The sequence below is a fragment of the Heterocephalus glaber genome, unplaced genomic scaffold (genome assembly GCF_053883595.1).
Source record: "Heterocephalus glaber isolate CG9 unplaced genomic scaffold, H.glaber_assembly_v1.0 deba00001442, whole genome shotgun sequence".
In the NCBI taxonomy this organism is placed as follows: domain Eukaryota; kingdom Metazoa; phylum Chordata; class Mammalia; order Rodentia; family Bathyergidae; genus Heterocephalus; species Heterocephalus glaber.
Genome location: NW_028258296.1, coordinates 26,954,974 through 26,975,838, shown reverse-complemented (window position 1 = coordinate 26,975,838; position 20,865 = coordinate 26,954,974). Strand labels below are relative to the sequence as shown.

At 38.6% G+C, this 20,865-nt stretch overlaps 1 protein-coding gene across 3 annotated transcripts in view; it reads right to left on the bottom strand.

Annotated features, from left to right (window-relative positions):
* Positions 1–17,252, bottom strand: part of Brdt (bromodomain testis associated) — a 68,920-nt gene extending 51,668 nt beyond the window's left edge. For 2 of the 3 annotated variants that reach the window (XM_021255387.2, XM_004841280.3), the window contains exons 1-4: positions 17,094–17,244; positions 16,535–16,633; positions 16,298–16,408; positions 2,502–2,739 (exon numbers count right to left, since the gene is read on the bottom strand). In XM_021255387.2, coding sequence (XP_021111046.1) covers positions 2,502–2,690 — 189 coding nt within the window. In that variant the 5' untranslated portion in view covers positions 2,691–2,739; positions 16,298–16,408; positions 16,535–16,633; positions 17,094–17,244. Of the gene's footprint in view, positions 1–2,501; positions 2,740–16,297; positions 16,409–16,534; positions 16,634–17,093 lie in introns of all 3 variants that reach the window. The other variant, XM_087213105.1, reaches the window with a different exon arrangement.
* Positions 17,253–20,865: the final 3,613 nt, after the last annotated feature.

Sequence of the window (20,865 nt, the reverse complement as noted above, 5' to 3'; positions counted from 1 at the left end):
TGAAATTATCCCATGCATATTATCAGACCACAGTGCAATAAAATTGGAAATCAATGGCAAAAGAAACCACAAAAACTTCATAAACACATGGAAACTAAATGACACCCTCCTGAACAACAAATGGGTCACAGATGAATTTAAAGAAGAAATCACAGTTTCTAAAATTAAATGATAATACCAATACAACATACTAGAACTTATGGGATGCAATGAAAGCAGTCCTATGAGGGAAATTTATAGCAGTGAATTCCCATATCAGAAAAAGAGTGAGCTGACTCAAATAAACAACCTAATGTTGAACCTCAAACTTCTAGAAAAAGAAGAACAAGTTAAACCAAAGCTCATACAAGGGAAGAAATTATAAAGATCAGAGCAGAAATCAATGCAATGGAGACTAGAAAAAAATACAAAGAATCAATCAATGTTCTTTGAAAAGATTAAATAAATTGACAAACCCTTAGCCAACCTTATCAAAAAAAGGAAAAACTCAAATTCATATAATTAGGAATGAAAAAGGTGAAATCACAACAGATCCAGCAGAAATCCAGAAGATCATCAATACTTTGAGAACCTGTATTTTAATAAGATGGAAAACACAGAAGAAATGGACAGATTCCTAGATACATATGAATTACCAAAGCTGAACCAAGAAGATATAAAAATTCTAAATAACCGAGTATCAGTCAATGAAATTCAAAAAGTAATTAAAAACCTACCAACAAAGAAAAGCCCAGGCCCTGACAGATTCACTGCTGAATTCTATAAGAAATTTAATGTCACCACTCCTCAAACTCTTTAATGAAATTCAAAAGGAAGCAGCAATACTCTCAAAGTCATTCCTGGAAGCAAGCATTACCCTGATACTAAAACCAGAAAAGGATCCAACCACAAAAAAGAACTACAGGCCAATCTCCTTAATCAACATAGATGCAAAAATCCTCAATAATATACTGGCAAACACAATGCAGGAAATCATCAAAAAGATTATACACCACAACCAAGTAGGATTCATCCCAGGGATGCAGGGATAGTCCAACATATGCAAATCAATAAATGTAATAAACTACATTAACAGAGCCAAGGACAAAAATCATATAATCATCTCAATAGATGTAGAAAAAGTGTTTGACAAAGTCCAACACCCACTCATGATAAAAACCCTACAGAAAATTTGAATCAATGGTCTTTATCTCAATCTGATAAAAGCCACCTATGATAAACCAACACCCAACATCATACTGAATGGACAGAAACCGAAAGCTTTCACTCTAAAATCAGGAACAAGACAAGGATGCCCACTGTCACCACTCCTATTCGATATAGTTCTGCCAAGATTAGCCAGAGCAATTAGATAAGAGAAAGAAATAAAAGGAATATGGATAGGCAAAGAAGAAGTTAAATTATCATTATTTGCAGATGCTATGATACTCTACATAGAAAACCCCCAAAACTCCAACAAAAGACTTCCAGATTTAATAACCAAATTCAGTAGTATAGCTGGATATAAGTCAACAAGCAAGAATCAAAAGCATTCCTGAATACAACAAACTTACTGACAGAGAAACTAGGGAAACAACACCTTTCACAATAGCATTCAAAAAAATGAAATTCCTAGGAATCAATCTAACGAAGGAAGTAAAAGACCTTTACAATGAAAACTACAGTACTCTGAAGAAGAAGATCGAAGAGGTTATCAGAAAATGGAAAGGTATCCCCTGTTCTTAGTTGATAATGGCCATATTTCCAACATTGTTATACAGATTTAATGCAATACTGACCAAAGTCGCAAAAGGATATCTCACAGAAATAGAGAAAATAATCCTAAAATTCATTTGGAATCAGAAGAGACCTAGAATAGGTCTGGGCAATAACAACAAAAAGCTATTCTGGGCAACAATGGCAAGAAAGGTGGCATCACAATCCCTGACTTGAAATTATACAACAAAGCTACTATGATAAAAATAGCACAGGGGCCTGGAATGTAGCTCAGTGGTGCTGCGCCTGCCTGGCAAGTGCGTCTGCCTGGCAACAACCTGAGTTCGATCCCCAGTATCAGGGAAAATAACCCCCAAAAAACAAAAAAGCCCAGCATGGTACTGGCAAAAAAGTAGACCTCAGAATCAATGGAACAGATCAGAAGATGCAGAAACAATTCCAAACATACTCAGCTTTGACAAAGAGGCCAAACACCTTCACTGGAAGAAAGCCTCTTTAATAAAAGATAGCTGGGAAAACTGGCTTTCCACATGCTAAAGATTAAAACTAGACCTGTATCTTTCACAGAAGAAAAAGGTATCACAGAAGAAAATGAATAAAAATATTGCATGAGATTAAATTCAGCATAAAATAAATGCAAATAAAAGTATATGTGTGCCTGTGTGTGTGTGTGTATATATATATACACACACACACACACAGGCACACATATATATCCACAAATATCTAGGTATATAAAATGTTAAAGACTGGTTATTTCTTAAATTAACATAAGACATACTTACAGGTAACTTCAGTTTCACAGCATCTACAGGCTGTTGAAAAGGCCAAGAAAAAGCATGCTTCCATAAAGCTTTTAGGACAACTTTTTGTAGATACTGCAGTTGATTTGTCAGTCGCCCATTCTTCTTAGTATTTATATATTCTGGTGGAGGTGGGTTAACAATAGCTGTTTGTCGACTTGGCAGGGACATTGTTAACTACTTCAAATCTGGATACTCTAATTCTCTATAAATATATGTCCTGAAAAAGAAAAAATGAATACTTTAGAAACACCTTAAAACTTTTTTGTTTTTGTGGTACTTGAGATTGAACCCAGACAGCATTGAGCTATATCCCCAGCCATTTTTATATATTTATTTTGAAACAAGGTGTCACTAAGTTGTCCAGACTGGCCTGAAACCAGTGATCCTCCTGCCTCACCCTCCCAGGTAGCTACCATTACAGGGTGCACCATTCCATGGGTAGCTAGACTAAAAGTGGTTTTCATAGGAACTCCAAAGAAAAAGATGCCATATTTAAAACACTTGTAAGACAGAAAAAAGGGGCAAACAACAAATTAAATTTTAAATAAATACCAACCTTTCTCTAAACAAGTAATATAAGTTGTTTCATTTACATGTACTTTAGTCTTAAGATGGTTTAATTATTTCAACATTTCACAGAATTTCTCTCTGCCTTTCAAAACACAAACTAAGGTCTTAGTAGGAATAGTCTCTAAATTTCTGGTTAAAGAAACAGCAAGGAATGTAAAACATATTATTAGTATCCAAGTATCCTACAATTGTTCATTTTTGGGGGGGGGCGTACTGGGGATCGAACTCAGGTCCTTGAACTTACAACTGTTAATTTAATGACGGGAGAAAAGTAAAGGATTTTTCTGGCTAATTTTTCTTTTTTTGTTGTTTTTCCTGGCTAATTTAAATAAAGCGACTTTTTTAAAAACTCAATTCAGTTAGGGACAGTGTTACATCCCTGTAATCCCAGCTATTCCAGCCTAGGCAATTTAGTGAGACCCTATCTCAAAACATAGATCTAGGACAGCAATGCTGAACCTATGGCATGCATATCATAGTGGCTATTTACATCATCGAAAACTCTAAAAGATTCACCATCTCTGGTCTAGGATGTAGCTCACTGGTCAAGTGGAGGCCCTAAATTCAATCTCCAATATCAAAATACATGCATACATATATACATACAAACATTTTACAGGGACTGGGAGTGTAGCTCAATGGTAGCGTGTGCTTAGTATGAGCAAGATCCTAGATTTCAGCCTCAGTACCAAATGATAATAACAGTAAAAATATTAAAAATGAAAGTAAAATTAATCTCAGAGAAGGGGAGAGAAAGGGGGGCAGGAGAAAGAAAGAGAGGGAGAAGGAAGGAGAATGAATCAGCTGTTAAGTTCTTATATATAATAAATTTGTTTAAAGTGATACTCTAGATAGGTTTCAAGGAAGAAAATACTAAAGTGGAGAAGCCTTTAGGTAGGAACAGACTTTGTGTCCTTAATGGCAGAGTACAGAAAAGGGGACAGTAGTTTTCTGTAGTTGTTTTGGTTTTGTTTTTTGAGACAGGATCTCGTAAGAGGGGAGAGTAGTATAAAAAGAAAAAGCGGACAGTGGCTAGATTACATAGACTTCTTGACAATGGTAAGAACTTAAGTTTTATCCTCTAAATGCAGGCCAAGGGAAGACTGAAGAGAGCAGGACTGGAACAGACAGGCCATTAAGGGGCTTCTGAAGTAGTCCAGGTAAGAGAGAGATCGTAAACTGGTCTGACTTTAGCCCCCATCATCCTCACTCTTTCTCTCCCGCCAATGTCATCTCTTTTTACCAGATAATGATACTAAGACAAAAACCTAGACATCTTCCTGCTTTCCTTAAGCCTCCTCCCAACCATCCCAGTCAATCTCTTCTTAAATCCTTTTATTCCTCCTTGAAAATAAATCTATTCTCTGTTTCTTTCCCACTAAAACCTTCGTCCCAGTATATATCATCTCTTACAACTGGCACCCAAACTAGCTTGGGACCTCCAGAAAGAGCCTGGGCCATTGTTTCTTCAATCTCATCTTCTATTTTCTCATACTTCATAAAGGTTTTACCTCTTTTCCATAATGATCTTCTTTTCCCCCCGAGTCCTGTCATTTCATTAATTATTCCATTATTGCCATTGTTATATGTTTCTTTTTTATTAGATTTAGATTTAAGCACAAGGTCTCAAGTTCCATCCCCTGGTACCCACCCCCTCAAAAAATCAACATAATAAAGAAATCAGTTCTATTTCTATACATACAACCAAACTATCCAAAAAGCAGATCTGAAGTATAGCTCGGGTAGAGCACTTATCTAGCATGCATGGGGCCTTGGGTTTGATCCTTAGCACTGCAAAAACTATAATAAAATAAAATGCTTTGGAATAAAATTAACTAAGGAGCTTAAAGATCTGTGCACTGAAATCTATAACCGATAAAAGAAATTGAGGAAAACACAAATAAATGAAAGATATTCATGTTCACAGACCAGATGAATTAATACTATGAAAATATTCATACTATCCAAAGTGATCTACAAATTCAATGCAATCTCTATCAAAATTTCAATAGCAGAAATAGAAATAGAAGAATCACACAGAAATAGAAAAAAGAATCCTAAAAGCGATCTAGCAATCATTTATTTATTGAGGGCCGGGGTATCAAACCTAGGGGTGCTCTACCACTGAGCTACATTTTGAGGCAGGCGAGGCAGGCGCAGCGCCACTGAGCTAAATCCTTAGTCCTACATCTCCCTTTTTATTTTTTTACTTTGAGACAGGATCTCACTAATTTGTCCAGGCTGCCTTCAAACTTGGCCATAATACTGCCTCAGCCTCCCAGAATACTAGGATTACAGGCATCCACCACCATGCCCAGCTACCAAAGCAATCTTAAAAACAAAACTGGAGCCAGGCATGGTGGCACATGCCTGTAATCACAGCATTTGGGAGGCTGAGGCAGGAGGATTACTGCCAGTTAAAGGCCAGCCTGGACTACACAGTGAATACAAGGCTAGCCTAGAATATACAGTAAGACCCTGTCTCAAATAAACCAAAAACAAAAACCAAAAAAACCAAACACACACAAAGCTGGAGGCATCACATTCCCTCTCCAGCTATCAAACTACATTACAAAATCTCTATTAATCAAAACAGCCTGATATTGGCATAAAAATAGACATGGACCAGTGGAACAGAACAGAGAACCCAGAAATAAACACATTTACATAAGGTCAACTAGTCTTTGACAAAAAATATACAATGGGGAAAAGAAAGTCTCTTCAGTAAATGCTGCTAGAAAAAATCCATACACAAGAGTGAAATTGGACTCTTGTTTTACACTATATATAAAAATTAACTCAAAATGAATTACTTGAATGTAAGCTCTAAAACGACAAAACTCCTCAAAAATAGGGGAAAAATGCCTTAACACTGGCCGGGGTGATCATTATTAATATGACAGCATAAGGACAGACAACAAAAGCAAAAATAAACAAATGGCACTATATAAAACTAAAAAGCTTCTATGTAGCAAAGGAAACAATCAACAAATGAAATCTATAGAATCAAAGCAAATATTTGCAAATAAATGACTGATATGGGGCTAATATCCAAAATATATAAGGAACTCAAACAATAGAAAAAAAATTAAAAAGTGGAAAAAGGACTTGAATACCTATTTTTCCCAAAGAAGACATACCAAAAAGATAACAGGTATATAAAAAGATGCTCCGTATTACTAATCACCAGAGATGCAAATAACAAAGAGCTATCATACCTGTTAGGATGACTTATCAAAAGGACAAGATAACGTGTTGGAGAGGGTATGAAGTAAAGGAAACCCATGTACACTGTTGAAGGAAATGTAAACAACATGGGATCTCCTCCAAAGACAACTACCATATGATCTAGCAATCTCATTTCTGGAGAAAAAAAAATACATACGAATGAATTATATATGGATGAAAGAAGTCAGTATCTCAAGGAGATGCTGGCAAACCCTCTTCATTGTGAAATTATTCACAATAGCCAATCCTGAGAAAAGGGAAAATCTTGCCAATTTCAGTAACACAGGTAAACCTACAGGGCATTATGCTAAGTTAAATAAGCCAGATACAGGAAGACAAATACTGTATGATCTCACTTATATGTGGAATCTAAATAAGTCAAACTCAAAAACAGTAGCCAGGCTGGGGATGTAGCTGTTGTAGAGCACATGTGCTGAGCATGCACAAGGTCCTGGATTAAAACCCAGCACCACAATACAAACAAACAAACAAACAACAAAAATGGAGTAGAATGCTGGTTGTCAGGGGCTGGGAGGTAGGAAAAAAAGAGGAGGTACTGATTAAAGGACACAACCTTTCAGTTATAAGATGTGGGGATCTAATGTATCTTAGGGGTAATGATGAATGTTTTAATTTGATAATGTATTATATAATGCATATATATATTTAAAATTACATCATATACTTGGAATGTATATTTGTCAATTAAATATTTTAATTAAATATATTTGTCAATTAACTATTTTAAAGTAAAAGACAATGTTTTCTGGTCACATTTAATTATATGGAATTAATATCTGCTAGCATCTTGTCATACAGACATACTCTGGCCAGTACCTTAATTTTTTTCCTGAAAAATACCTTCCCAAGCCAGGTGTGGTGGTGCATGCCTGTAATCCCAGCACTTCCGAGGCCAAGGCAAGAAGATCACCTTGAGATTGAGGCCCACCTGGGCTACATAGTGAGCTCAAGGCCAGACTGAATTGCACAGCAAGACCCTGTTTCAAACCAACCAACAAACAAAAAAACAAAACAAAACTTTCCTGTTATGGCTTGTATCTAGATGTCCCTCTAAAGCCTCATGCAGTCCCAGGTGGGCCTTTATGGAGGTGGCTGGATCTAGGGTGTGTGATGCTAGGATCAAGGATTCGATTAGATTATGGATGTGAGTACTACCTGCCCTAAGGGTGGTAGCTGTCATAAAATAAAAGGGAAAAAGGGTTGTTGCTTGTCTTTTGTTTTTTGCCTTCTAATTACCCTGCCTTACCACGAACTATTTCACCTCTGTGATGCCTCTCTGCCATGTGCCACCCTGCCTTGGAGACAGTTGACTATGGGCTGAAACCTCTACAAATCATAAGCCAAATAAACTTTTCCTCCTTTAACTTTGGGTTTTGGCTATTTTGTCTCAGCAACAAGAAAAGTAAGACACTTCCCATACAAAACCTGAACATCTCAAGGCATGCTCCCTTTGGTGAACAAAGGAGCGGCCGCATGGAAATATTTTCCAGTCTTTGTTCACGAGGGGGACCTCAACAGTTTTCATCTTACAACAGACTGACCCGACAGTTTTCATAGCCTTATAAAAGACTTATATCAATAAATATTATTAAAATATATTATTATACTGTTTATATCAACTGTCAAACAAAGGGATAAATTCTAAATATGTTATTATGGTGTGCTTACACTGGTCATTTTCAAAGGACTAAATATCCTGTAAAAAACAATAACAAGGTTTTATTTTTTCTAGTGTACCAAATGTATTTGTACTTTCTGACTGTACAGGTTTTCTAATATTTGTTTATGATAATAACCTCCTTTTGATTCAGGTATTTACCTTTTCATACATTCCAGCTATTTATGACAACAGATACATACATGGGCTGAGATATTTTCTTTAGATGGTATCCTATCAAAAGATAATTTATTTATTTATTTATTTTAAAACGATAATAATTTAGATAAAAACTTCTGGTGTTTTTAAAAAATGAGTACGTTTAACAATGGCTATTTTATATCAAGCTGGACATTTAAATGTGTTACAAAGGTAAAGTCATCATAATTGTCATGGTAAAATATTATTTGTGGCTCTTTTTCTGTTAATATTCTACAGGAGTTCAACTACTAAAAAACAACCATGACTGATAACAGTAAGAGTTCTCTATATTTTAAATTCCAAAATGCTTGTTATTCAGGTAAAATTATAATAGTTAAGTTCATTACTTTTGTTACAATGCTAACGCTATTGACCTTCTCTTCTGGGTGTTCAACAACTAAAGTTTGGAGACCAAAACTAAAAGGTAACTGGGCTATGAGGACAGCCAATATTTTGGCCCTGGCCCTTCAAGGTCAACAAAGTTCCAGGACATGAGGGAACCTTCTCTACAGGGTCCTACATCTTTGGTAAGTCACTCAACCTCCTAAACTGGGAGATTGCTGGACACCAGAGGACAATGTACTGTGTGCCAAAGGAGGGTCATCAAGAAAAAAATCTCCAATGCTTTCACTGAAAGCAACTTGGTCAAGCAAGGCCATGACCCATCCTGATGGCTGACACTGACAGATAAGCAGACAGGCACTATGCATGGTTCCAAAGTAATGGCCTGGGGAGACTTAACTGACCTTGATAGATAACAAGAGGTTCATACTGATTGACACAGGTCTCACTTTAACTTGGTCTTAAACACCCAGCAGAAAAAATAATCAAAAGAGGTATAAAACAATGACATAATAATAAACCTAGACTTCAGAAAAATTAAGACATAGCCCACCCACTAAAATCTTTTGGTTCACTCATGACACAGCCATTTCAAAAAGACAAAACTTTGGGTACTAAATAGAAGCGAAAATCATTAATTAGCTACAAGTGTGTACAGATTCTTTTCAAAAAAATTAAAAGAAGTTCTTTACAGGTACCCAATCCTAGAAACCACTCGTCTCCAGATCTCTCCTTTTAGGTAAGTGTTTTTCTGATTCTGTGATAACTAATTAACTATCGTGTAGTGATCAAAAACAAAAAAACAAAAAACCATAAAGTAAGAGTATTGGGAAAAAAATCACCTGCTTGTCAGCCACAGTCAGGGTAAGTTCTATACCAAGCAGCTACAAGATTTATTCTTTTTAAAATAATGTACATCCTTGTTCTCTGTTTATGATGCCTCTTCTCACTGTGCTCATATTTCCTGGATACCTACCCGTGTCTAAAAAGATCAAGCCTTTTATGTTACACTTGATCGCCTTAAGTTGGCCAGTGTCCTTGTTGAGGTTATCAGTTCTCTTTATTTTTAAATATATCTAGGAGGCTTCCAAAAACTGAGAGATACAGGACTAAAACTGTCCTTTACACAACTATTCCATGGCTTTGCTGGAACTATCAACCTAAAATGTGTGCTTTCATGGCCTTGAATTTAAAGGAGAAGTCAGGTTCATAGTAACACTATACTCATCGGTATGTTGGCCTCCAAAAGACATTTGCTCAGTTACATACATCTTTTATATTCCAAAAAAAAAAAAAGGATTATAAAGATTATATAAATTGAGTTTATCACTTTTCCACTCATTCTCTAAGAGCAAGGACATGACACATGGGCCCTTAGATCAGGAGCTATGATCTCTTCCATAACAGTCTCTTACTTCTATAATAAATGAGCCCCTAAACTTCCAGCTGTCTCTGTAAAACCTACGTAAATAATAAATAAAAAAATTACATGTCAAATGAAAAAAATTAAAACTCAATGGGCCAGATAGATATGCCCCCCAAGGTACTAATCAACGGTGGGGTACCTTTGGTTCCTGGAGCTCATGGCTCCCCTGGCTATTACTACTCTTGGGACCCCTCAGTATTATCTGTTTAATTCTCTGTTTTGGACTGTGCCTGGTTCACTGTTTTCAAAATTTCTTGCAGGAACGACTGAGGACATTCACCAATCAGGCAGTCTCGGAGTTCATCTTTGCAGGGTACCAGCCAGTACGACAAAAGGAAGAGGTCCCCACTTGCCACGGGCCTCATCAGATCCAGGTCTAGCCCCGATCTTTGCCCCTTGTCAGCAGGAAGCAGCTCCAGAAGAGACCTTCATCCAACTATCATAAAACAAAAGCCTGGAATGACAGGTCTCCCACCACCTCAGCAGCTATTATGTATAGCCCTCTTCCTATCATGCCTTGCCCCCTCCCCTGTGTGACATCATACCAAGATGGTTGCTCCCACCAAAGAATAAACCCTTCTTCCCAGCACGCCCCTGTTCCCGCCTAGAAAGTAACCTAATACTCGCTCACCTCCTACCACCTAGTGATGTCACGTCACGGGCTCCTCCATTCCCTAGTCACTACCTCACTCAACCCCACCTCAGGCCCTACAAACCTCACCCCAGTCTCTATAAAAGACTCTCGCTGCCCCGGCCTTATTGCTTTTGTCTCTCCTTTGTTCAGAGCCAGCCCGGCAGATCTAGTCCCCTAATAAAGGCTTGTTGTGGCCTGAAAAAAAAAACAACAAAAAAACCCAAACCTGAACATCATTGTTTATAGAAACTTTACTGTATTCATAGTGGGCAAACCTTGGAAGTAACCAAGATGTCCTTCTTTAGGTGAATGGCTAAACCATAGTACATTCATGCAATGGAATATTATTCAGCACTGAAAAGAAATGAACCATCGCCAGGCATGATGCACGCCTGTAACCCTCCGCTACTCAGAAGGCTGAGATAGAAGACTGCGAAGTTAAGCTCAGTCTGGGCAACCTAGCAAGACCCTGTCTCAATAGTTAAACAACAGATGTAGCTCAGCAGTTGAGTATCTGCCTAGCATGCATGACGTCCTAGGTTCCAAACCCAGTAGCACAAAAACAAAATAAAATTATCACCCCATGAAAAGATAAGGAAGAAACTTTAATGGATATTACTAAGTGAAGGAAGACAATATTAAAAGTCTACAAACTGCATTTTCCAACTATATGACATTCTGGAAAAAACAAAAACTATGGGGAGTAGAAAGATCAGCAGTTGCCAAGGATTTGAAGAAGAGAGATAAACAGATTTTGGGGGGCAGTAAAACTATTCTGCATGAAATACATGTGTCAAAATATGTAGAATGCATAACACCACAAATGAATGTAATGTAGGCTATGGACTTTGAGGAATAACGATGTATTAATTAATGTAGGTTCACTGCTTGTAACACTGTACCACTCTAGTGTGGGATGTGGACAGTGGGGGAGGGTGCATGTGTATTGTAAACCTAAACACCTCTAGAAAAAATGCATTCAAACACACACCCCTTTCCTACTACATGCCTGATTACTAATTTAAAATTTTTGTTCCCAGGTTTTTTTTCAACTACCCTTTTTAAAAGTCCAATATACCTATCTGGCTTTGACTTCTGCAATGTTCTCCCCCAAATCATTAATACCTTCAAACAATTTAAATCCTTCATTGTCCTTCCAGTTATCTTCCCAGGCTTCTCTGTAGCATTTAACATAGCTACCAATAAGGTACCACCTATAAAGGCTTTTTACCAAAAACATGCAGCTAAATCTAATTAATCCCTTACACTTAGCTTTCATTTAGCAAAAAACTCAGAGGTTAGAGCTGTGCTGTCCAATATGATAGCTTCTAACCACAAGTAACTATTAAATTTAAAGTAATCAAAATTTAATAAACCTTAAAAATTTGGCCACATTTCAAGTGGCAAGTGACTACTGCATAAGACAACAGATACAAGCCACTGTAATAATGCTAGAAAAGTTCTATGGAAGAGCACTAGAATAAATTAAATGAAACCACAAAGAAATATAGAATATAGAACATTCCACAAGAGAAACAGCTATTTATTCATTGCAGCACTGGGGAGTGAACCCAGGAAAACTGAGCTACATCCCCCAGGCTTTTTTGGGGGATAATTTAGGGAAACTGAGGTAATTATTCCTTTTGACAGGTATAATAATAGTATGGTGATTATGTAGAGAAAATGCATGTTCAAAAAGCCTAGTGTGAATGGTCCTATCTTTAATGTGTTTTAAAAGCCTGAAGAAATATACACAGAAAAACAAAAATGGCGATGACAGTTTTGTTGGAAAACTTTAATAAACTTAAGTATTCAATGATAGAAGGCTGCAGCATAGACTGAAAGTAAACAAAAAGACCTTGCTAATTGTTTTTGGGCAAAACAGCTAATATTTCATAATCTGATTATCTTCTCAGGGTTGAATGTGTGGCATTCCTTGGTTGGAGGCCCTTGTTTCAAATGTGAGATGAAGTTTACTACACAGTAAAGACTAAGACATTTTTCTACTTCCAAAGTATTCTTTGTAATTATTCTACCTTATGTTCAAAGTATTTTAATCTTGTTTCTTATTTTAAAAAATTAAAAAAAAAAATAACTTAGCCAGGCATAGTGGCACATGCCTACAATCCCAGTGCTCTGGGAGGCAGAGACAGGAGAATTCGAGCCTAGCCTATGCAACCTAGCTACTTTAAGAGACCCTGTCTCACAGTAAAAAATAACATTATATAGGCGACCTCACATAATCTATTGCCTGTCCTATGTGAAAAGTCCACTGTTCAAGTGAGTTGTCATTTTATTGTTATTTCTGCTTTGAAAACGTTTTGCCCATGGATATGTTCCTAAAAAGACATCACAAGCAGTTGAATCTAGCATCAAGAAGAATGGAATATCATGTAGTAACCACCAATTAAAACTGCCCAAAGATAATATTCCATGAAGGATTATGAAAAATTCTGGTTTTCTCTGTTGAAGATTATTGTGCAACAGTGTAATATCCCCTTGTCAGATTGCCCCATGGTTCTATGAATAAGTTGCCTCAAAAACCACATCCTTTTTGTCCACTCAATAACTCATTACAAAATAACTTTGGTAATTCCAGAGAGATTCTTGGTGCAAAATTAAAGGATTTCTAACAAAAAAACAAAAAAAAGGCAAACCAGAAAAACAAAAACAGTTTATTTGAATTTTAAGATCGACATGGCATGAAATTTTGATGAAAATAGCATACAACAAAATTTTACACCGTCCCATCCTTATCTGTCAACTAACCAGGTCTCTCCTACTGTTTGGAAATTTCTTATACAGAAATGGGTTTTTTTGCACTTAATTCTTAGAAAATGTCCCTGGACAGCACATACATTACTGCCCAATTCTTTTTATCCAGTTCTAGGGGTTGAACTCAAAGCCTTTGGACTAAGCCACATCTCCAGCCCTTTTTTATTCTCTTGAGACAAGGTCTGGCTAAATCACTCAGTGGCCCAGTCTGGACTCAAATTTTCAATTTTCCTGCTTCAGCCTCTCAGAGTGCTGGGATTACAGGCATGTACCACCTGCTTGGCTATTTTTTTTTAACAACTGCATAGTGTATTATCATATGGATATTATCACATGGATCATATTATCATATGGTTATTGTCATTGTTACTACTGTAAGCAATGTTTCAGTGAGTATCCTGGTAAATACATCATTGTATATATACAAATACCTATCAGATATATTTCTATGAACTTCTGAGAAAATGCTTTTTTAAATTTATTTTTTCATTAGTACATGTTAGCAGTGCATAATGATCACATTCACTATGGGGGATTTGTACGTGCACATAACACACCCTAATTCTCTTTTTTTTTTTGTCCTCCTCCCCTCCCTCCAACCCTTGTTTCCCTCCCATTTTACAAAAGCTCTATTTCCATTTTTTCCTTTTATTTCTTTACACCCCTTTTCCCTTCCCTCCCCCACCCCATCTCTTGTCCCCCCTTCCCATTTAAACACATTTCTCATACTTTCTAGTATCTCCCCCATTTTGCTCCTTATTTATACTTTGGTTTTCCTGAACAAGAGAAACAATGAGATATTTAAACTTGTGTGTCTGATTTATTTCATTTAAGGTTATGGCTGCATCCATTTATATAAATATCACATTTTCTTTATCCATTCATATATTTTGATGGGCATATGGACTATTGTCAAGATTTAGCTATTATAAATTGTGCTATTTAAACATGGGTATGTGTGTATCGCTGTGGTATGATTTTTAACACTTCTGGGAAGATACCTAGACGGGGAATAGCTGGGTCAAACGGAACCTCTAATTTTAGTTTTTTGAGGAATCTCCATACTCCTTTCCATAGTGGTTGTACCAGATTACATTCCCACCAAAAATGAAGGATTCCTTTTTGCCCTGAAGCCTCACTAGCATTTATTATTGGTTCATTTCTTGACAGCCATTCTTTCTGGTGTGAATCTATATGTTGTTTAATTTGTATTTCTCAGTGATGTTGAACATTTTTTCATGTATTTATTGGCTGAACTTCTTTCTTTGAGAAGTGGCTATTCTCCAGATGTCCATTCTTTGATTGGGTCTTTAAATTTGGAGGGGTCTAATTTTTTTCTGCCCACAGTTAGATATTAGTCCTCTCTGGACCAATGCTTTTAGCCATTCAGTCTGAGGAACCTTCCTGACTAGAATTCTTGAGTCCTGAGACTAGGACAATACCCATTTGTGAAGGTCCTTGCTTTCTTTTTTCTATCTTCAACTTAAAAAAGAAAACAACAGCAACAACAACAACAAAAGCAGGTACCAAGGACTGAATCACAGGGCCAAGTACTCTACCACTGAGCTACTTTTGCAATTTTTTTTTTTAATTTTGAGGAAGTCCTACCAAAGTGCCTTGTTGCCCAAGTTGCTGGCCATGAGCTCCATCTTCTTTCCTCAGCCTCCCAAGAAGCTGGGATTACAGGTATGCACCAACATGTACACACTTCCTGTGCTATTTCCAACATTTCTATATTAGCTTCTCTCTATATACACTTTCTCAAGTTCCTTAAAATTCCTTCACTTATGATGATTGGAGTTTTCTTGATGCCATTAATATCTCTGCATAATCAGGACTGAAATACCCTGATTGCTCCAAATCTTAAATTTTTCTCTTAATATATTATCTGCCTATAGCCTCAATCTCCTGTGTATCTCATACCAGGGCACCCAGAAAAACTACTTTGTCTTCACTCCTCATTTTACACTTGGCTTTTCCTCACTATTCCTCTAAAACTCCCCACATACTAGTTTAACACTTACCATGTTTCGTTATTAAGTCCAATGGATTCTTTCCAAATCTTACTTGGCCTTTCAGTAACATGTCACTTGACTATTATTGTGACTCTCTTAAAATTCTACTCTGGTTTCCAGGATACCATTTTCCAAATTCTATTTGTTACTTTATTAAATATTTATAAAGTAGCTGGACATGGTAGCACATTCCTGCAATCCCAGCACTCAGGAGGCTGAGGCAGGAGGATCACCGTGAGTTTGAGGCCAGCCTGGGTTACATGGTGAGTTTAAGATCAGACTAAACTACATAGAGATACCCCATCTCAAATCCTCCTCCTAAATAAATTTATGCATTTTCTTATGCAAATCTCAGCCACTCCAAGGTAACAAATACCTTTATACAAATGAATGCTAAATATAAATTTATATATTCTGTATATTAAATGTGCTCCTATTCTCCACCTCCCAAACCACTGCTTTTGTTTAATCATTTGTCACTTCTCACATAATGTAATGGTGATGTTCTAATTTTTGTCCAGCAACTCGCTTAGGACCATTCTTCAAGCTGGGTGTGGTGGCACACATCTGTAATCCCACCACTGGGGAGGCTGAGTCAGAAGGATCACTGTTGAGTTCGAGGCCAGTCTGGGCAACACGGTGAATTCAAAGGCAGCCTGAACTACACAGCAAGACCCTGACTCAAAAAAAAGGGGAGCGCATTCTTCAATCCACTATCCTTTATGTTTTAGCACCCCTTTTAATTAAACCACTCAACCGCTTCCCATTGCCAGAGAACTTTCTGGACACAAGCCCTCCTCAGCTGTCAGCTATAATAAATGGGCTCAAATCTGACACAGGGCGTGGCACATCTCTATTGTTCTCTCATCCGTAACACTTTATAGTATGTCCCCTGGTGCATCTCACCTGGTTCATCTTTTGCTAGTCCACTCAAGCTGACATTGGATCAGCCACTCAACATTTTGCAATTCTGAGCCAAGTGTGGTGGTGCACATCTGTAATCCCAAGACTCAGGAGCTGGGGCAGAAGGATCACCTTGAGTTAGAGGCCAGCCTGGGCTACACAGCACAACCCTATCTCAACCTCCACCCTCAAAATCCCAATTCTTCACTGTGCCACCGTAGTCTACAAACACCTCTATACCTCTAAAACATTTCTCTCCCAGAGCTTCACTCACAGGCCAGCACCTTGAGGTCAGGCCCACCTCTGATTCTGCAGCCCCCAACAGGCGTTTTTCATGTTCTGAAGATTTAATAAAGTTAGTTGAATAAATCAACCACGAACACGACCTTTCTGTCCCAAATGTCAACAGATTAAACATAGATGTCAATTAAACTCTTCTGCCATGCCCAATTTACAGTACGAAGAGCAATTCAGTCCAAGTGTACAACTCTGTGGACCTCACCCCAACCTCCTCCTTCCCACCGCTACTCCCCACCCTTGCAGAAAAACCAAGCTCGGGAAGGGGGGGGGGCGCAGGGAACGGGTACAAAAGGATCCATAGGCTTACAGTTCGTAAAGTCAAAGGAAAGCAAGTCACACTTCATCTGGGCTTCAGCTCATACCTCGGAAGGTTTCCCCTCAACTGCCTTGCCCGTCACCCATTGTTAATGGGGGAGGGGAGAGAGGGAAAAAAAAACGGTTCCCTGGGGTCGCACCAGATGGGCAGCTAGCGTGGAGTCACTTGTAGAATCTCTATTACCTTTTTTTAAAAAGACTTTATCTGATCATCTCTTTCTGCTTCCACAAGGCAGAAGTGCAAGGCAGCGCTTCTCTCTCCTCCACTCGACGTCGATCGCCACCAGCTCGGCCTAATGGCGGCCGCTGGCTGGCTGCGCCTAGGGCTTTTACGGTAGACCCTCCGCGGGCTGGCTGCTGATTGGTTCGAACCTGTCACGTGACCACGCCCTCAGGCGAGCAACGCCCTTGTCACGGCTCCACAGCCCAGGGTCCCAGGGTGGATTAGGGAGTGAGATTACTGAATGCCAGCCCACTGCAGAGAACTGTGGGTTTGGGAGTAGAGCGCTGCCCTGGGGCTTGCTGTTAAAACAACTTTTTCCACTCAATGGTTAGTCTTAAATAGTGTTATTTTAATGGTTTGTGAGTTTGGGCTTGTGGCGTTACCGTCGTTTTTCCTTCTTTTCTCCGGCTCTCCGTACAACTCCTGTCTCTTGCACATAATGAATGCTTAATAATATTAGGTAACTGTTGAGGCTAGAGGCAAAACGATCACATTGGGTTTTAAATGGCACATATGAGGTGTTTCACAACAGCTGCATGAATATAGTGATTTAGGACTTTGAGTTTTAGCAACTACCTCCTTAAAGTTTGTGGAAATATTTAAAAGTGTTAACATAAACCGGGCATGGTGGCACACGCCTGTAATCCCAGCAGTTGGGAGGCTGAGGCAGGAGGATGCCCACGAGTTTGAGGCCAGCCTGGGCTACATAGCGAAAACCCTGTCGCAAAAAAAACCCAAAAAAAACAAAAACACAAAAACAAAACAATAACAAAAAGTATTAGCATACATCACAAGACTATATTAGCACCAGAGCTGTCTTCTGGATCCAAATGCAATGATTTTGAATTCTTAATACTCATTCCTAGATGAGTGGGGAAGGGAGAGGACAAAAATAGCTTGTGAAGGGCTCACTAACGGCTCAAAAAAACAACCTCCAGTTTCCTGAAGCACAAATCTGGTGCCATGAAGAGGTTGGCATGTCTTAATTCCATGGGGGTGTGGAGGAAATTCCTCAGGATCAAGGTTTCACAAGAAAGCAGCACACCCTATTTACTAACCAGAGGTCAAATAAATACCTGGGTACACAGGCGTTATTACATTATTCAAAACACCTTTCTTTTGTCAGAGGATTAGAAGACCCTGATTTTTCCAGTAAATTCGTGATCAAAAATTGTAGGCTGGGCATGGTGGCCCACACCTATAATCCCAGAATTCAGAAGACTAAGGCTGGAGGATCACTGAGTTTGAGGCCAGCCTGGGCTACATAGTGAGATCAAGGGCAGTCTGAACTACATAGTGAGAACGTGTCTGAACTATGTGACAAGTCCCTGTATAACAGAACAAGCTGGTTGGAAATTGTATTAGTTAAGACATATTTGAAAGGGCTGAGATCCAGAAATTGGTGACCGTTCATGGAGAAAAAGGTTGCTTTCTTCTAATATTCAGATGTGCCAGGGATGTGGGCCCAAAATAAAGAGGAAAGTAACTTCTAAATATTCAAAAGAGCCTTTTATGCCCTGCTCAGGGGAGGAGTCCATTTGGCATTGTCCTGAATTCCCATCGTAATTTAAAGGGAAATGTCGGGAGCCCTTAAAAAAAAAGTAACAAGAAAACAACAACAACAAAAATTATCTAAAAGAAAGTGGCTGAGAGACCATCCAAAGATTAGGATATTATAGGGCTATTCTATGACATATGGAAGTAGTTATAATTATGGTTTTATAAAGCATCCAACATATATTACAACACAGCTCAAACAGCCTTGCACATGCTAGGTAAGTATTCTATCACTGAGCTACGTCCCCAACACAAACACATCTTAGTTTTCATCCTTCATTGTAGAATTTGATTCAACAAGAGCTAGGCATGGTGGCACATGTCTGTAATCCCAGGACTCTGGAGGCTGAGGCTGGAGGATCACCACCAGTTTGAGGCCAGACTGAGCTATGTAGAGAGTTCAAGGTCAGCCTGAACTTCACAGAAATACTTTGTCCAATTTAAAAAAAAAAATCAACAAGAAGAAGCCCATCTTTCTGGTTTCCATAACGACCATAGATTCACAAGTGTACCCAAAATTCAAAGTTAAAGAATTGAAATTCACAACTGGCTTTACATGTAAATTAAGAGGCAGTGTTATATATGAGATGATTTATTATTAAAAATGAAAATACTTTGGTTTCCTGTGTTCTTACTGGTTCTTCTTAGTCCTCCACTGCGTCTGAATGCTCTACTGCTTAGTCCTTGGAACTTCTCCTCTGTATAGTCTCTGGGGAGCACACCCAATCGCAAGGGTTTTCTGCTCCTGGCTCTCAAACTTATTTTGGTCTGTCCTAAACCTTCCTGTTTTCCCTTGGCGTGAGCCACAGCTCCAGTCTTCCGGGGCTGTAGGCGCGTCCCTTTGCGCAGCTTACAGCCCATGGAGGCAGCCAGTCCAAAAGGCTGGATCCATCCCCAGATCTTTAGGCCAACATTTTAAAAAAGATTCCTATTTAGGGCCAGGGAGTTAGCTCAGTAGTTACGCGGTCTGTTTCAAAAGCACAAGGACCCAAGTTTGATCCCCGGTACCAAAAAAAAGAAAAAAAGAAAAGAAAAAAAGATTCCTATTTCAGACGAGTCCAGGCCTACATAATTTTTTATCTGACTTATGAGAAGAGATTTCCAACTGATCTCAATGCTTCTGTTTCTGCCTTTGGCTCCCGTTTAAGAATCCTTCAACATAGAAATAAAATAATCTTGGGAATGCCTAAGTCAGTTCGCATCAGCTCCCTCCTCAGAACCTTTCAGAAACTGCACCCCATTTTCCTCATGGTAAATGCCACAGTCCTTCAGTGGTCTTCAAAACCCTACAGCATAGGGCCTTCTCGTCCCTGTGTATCACCATCCGGGTGACTGATCTCTCTGCCTGCGGGCTGTGCACCCCATCTCTGCTGATTCCTGAACACTGGCAGAGCTCCAGCTACTCCATCTGCCTGGGAGGCTTTTGCCCCAGAGTCGATGGTTCGCTTCTTGATTCTCTTTAGATCTTGATTCAGCTGTCAGCTTCTCAGCATGGCCTTCTATGGCTGGTTTCCATAAATTAAAAAGTACAGACATACATTCATTCATACATTCATTTTCTATTTCCATTGCTGCTTTACTTTTCTCCTCACATACTGTGTATTTGTACTTAGTTATCTGCTAATAGCCCTACCCTCCTAAATTAATAAAAGGTGAAAGATTTATACGATCTGAAGAGAAACCAGAGTATATCCCTCCTAGATTAGAAGTACTGTAAGGGCAAGACTTTTATTTATTAGTTTTATATATTCTTTTCTGCCCCCCTCCTCCATCCTAGTCCTGGAGATTGAACCAAGGGCCTCATGCATGCTAGGCAAGTGCTTTACCACTGAACTACATCTTCAGTACCAGTCTTATTCTTGATGTAGCCCAAGTACCTGAAGCAGTGCCTGGCATAGAGCAGGCATTCAGTAAACCTGCAATGAATACGTCAGTGAATATGTATTTGGATTGTTCTGCTTCTTCACAGAAGGAGGATATAAATTTATGACCACACAATAGGAAAAAGGTTGAAATATGAATTGGCATAACCTAGCCCAGTGTGGTGGCATGTGCCTATAATCCCAGCACTTGGGAGTCTGAGGCAGGAGGGTCACAAGTTTGAGAGCAGCCTGGGCAATTTAGTGAGACTGTCTTGAAAAACAAAACAAAACAGGACTAAAACAACAACCAAAAG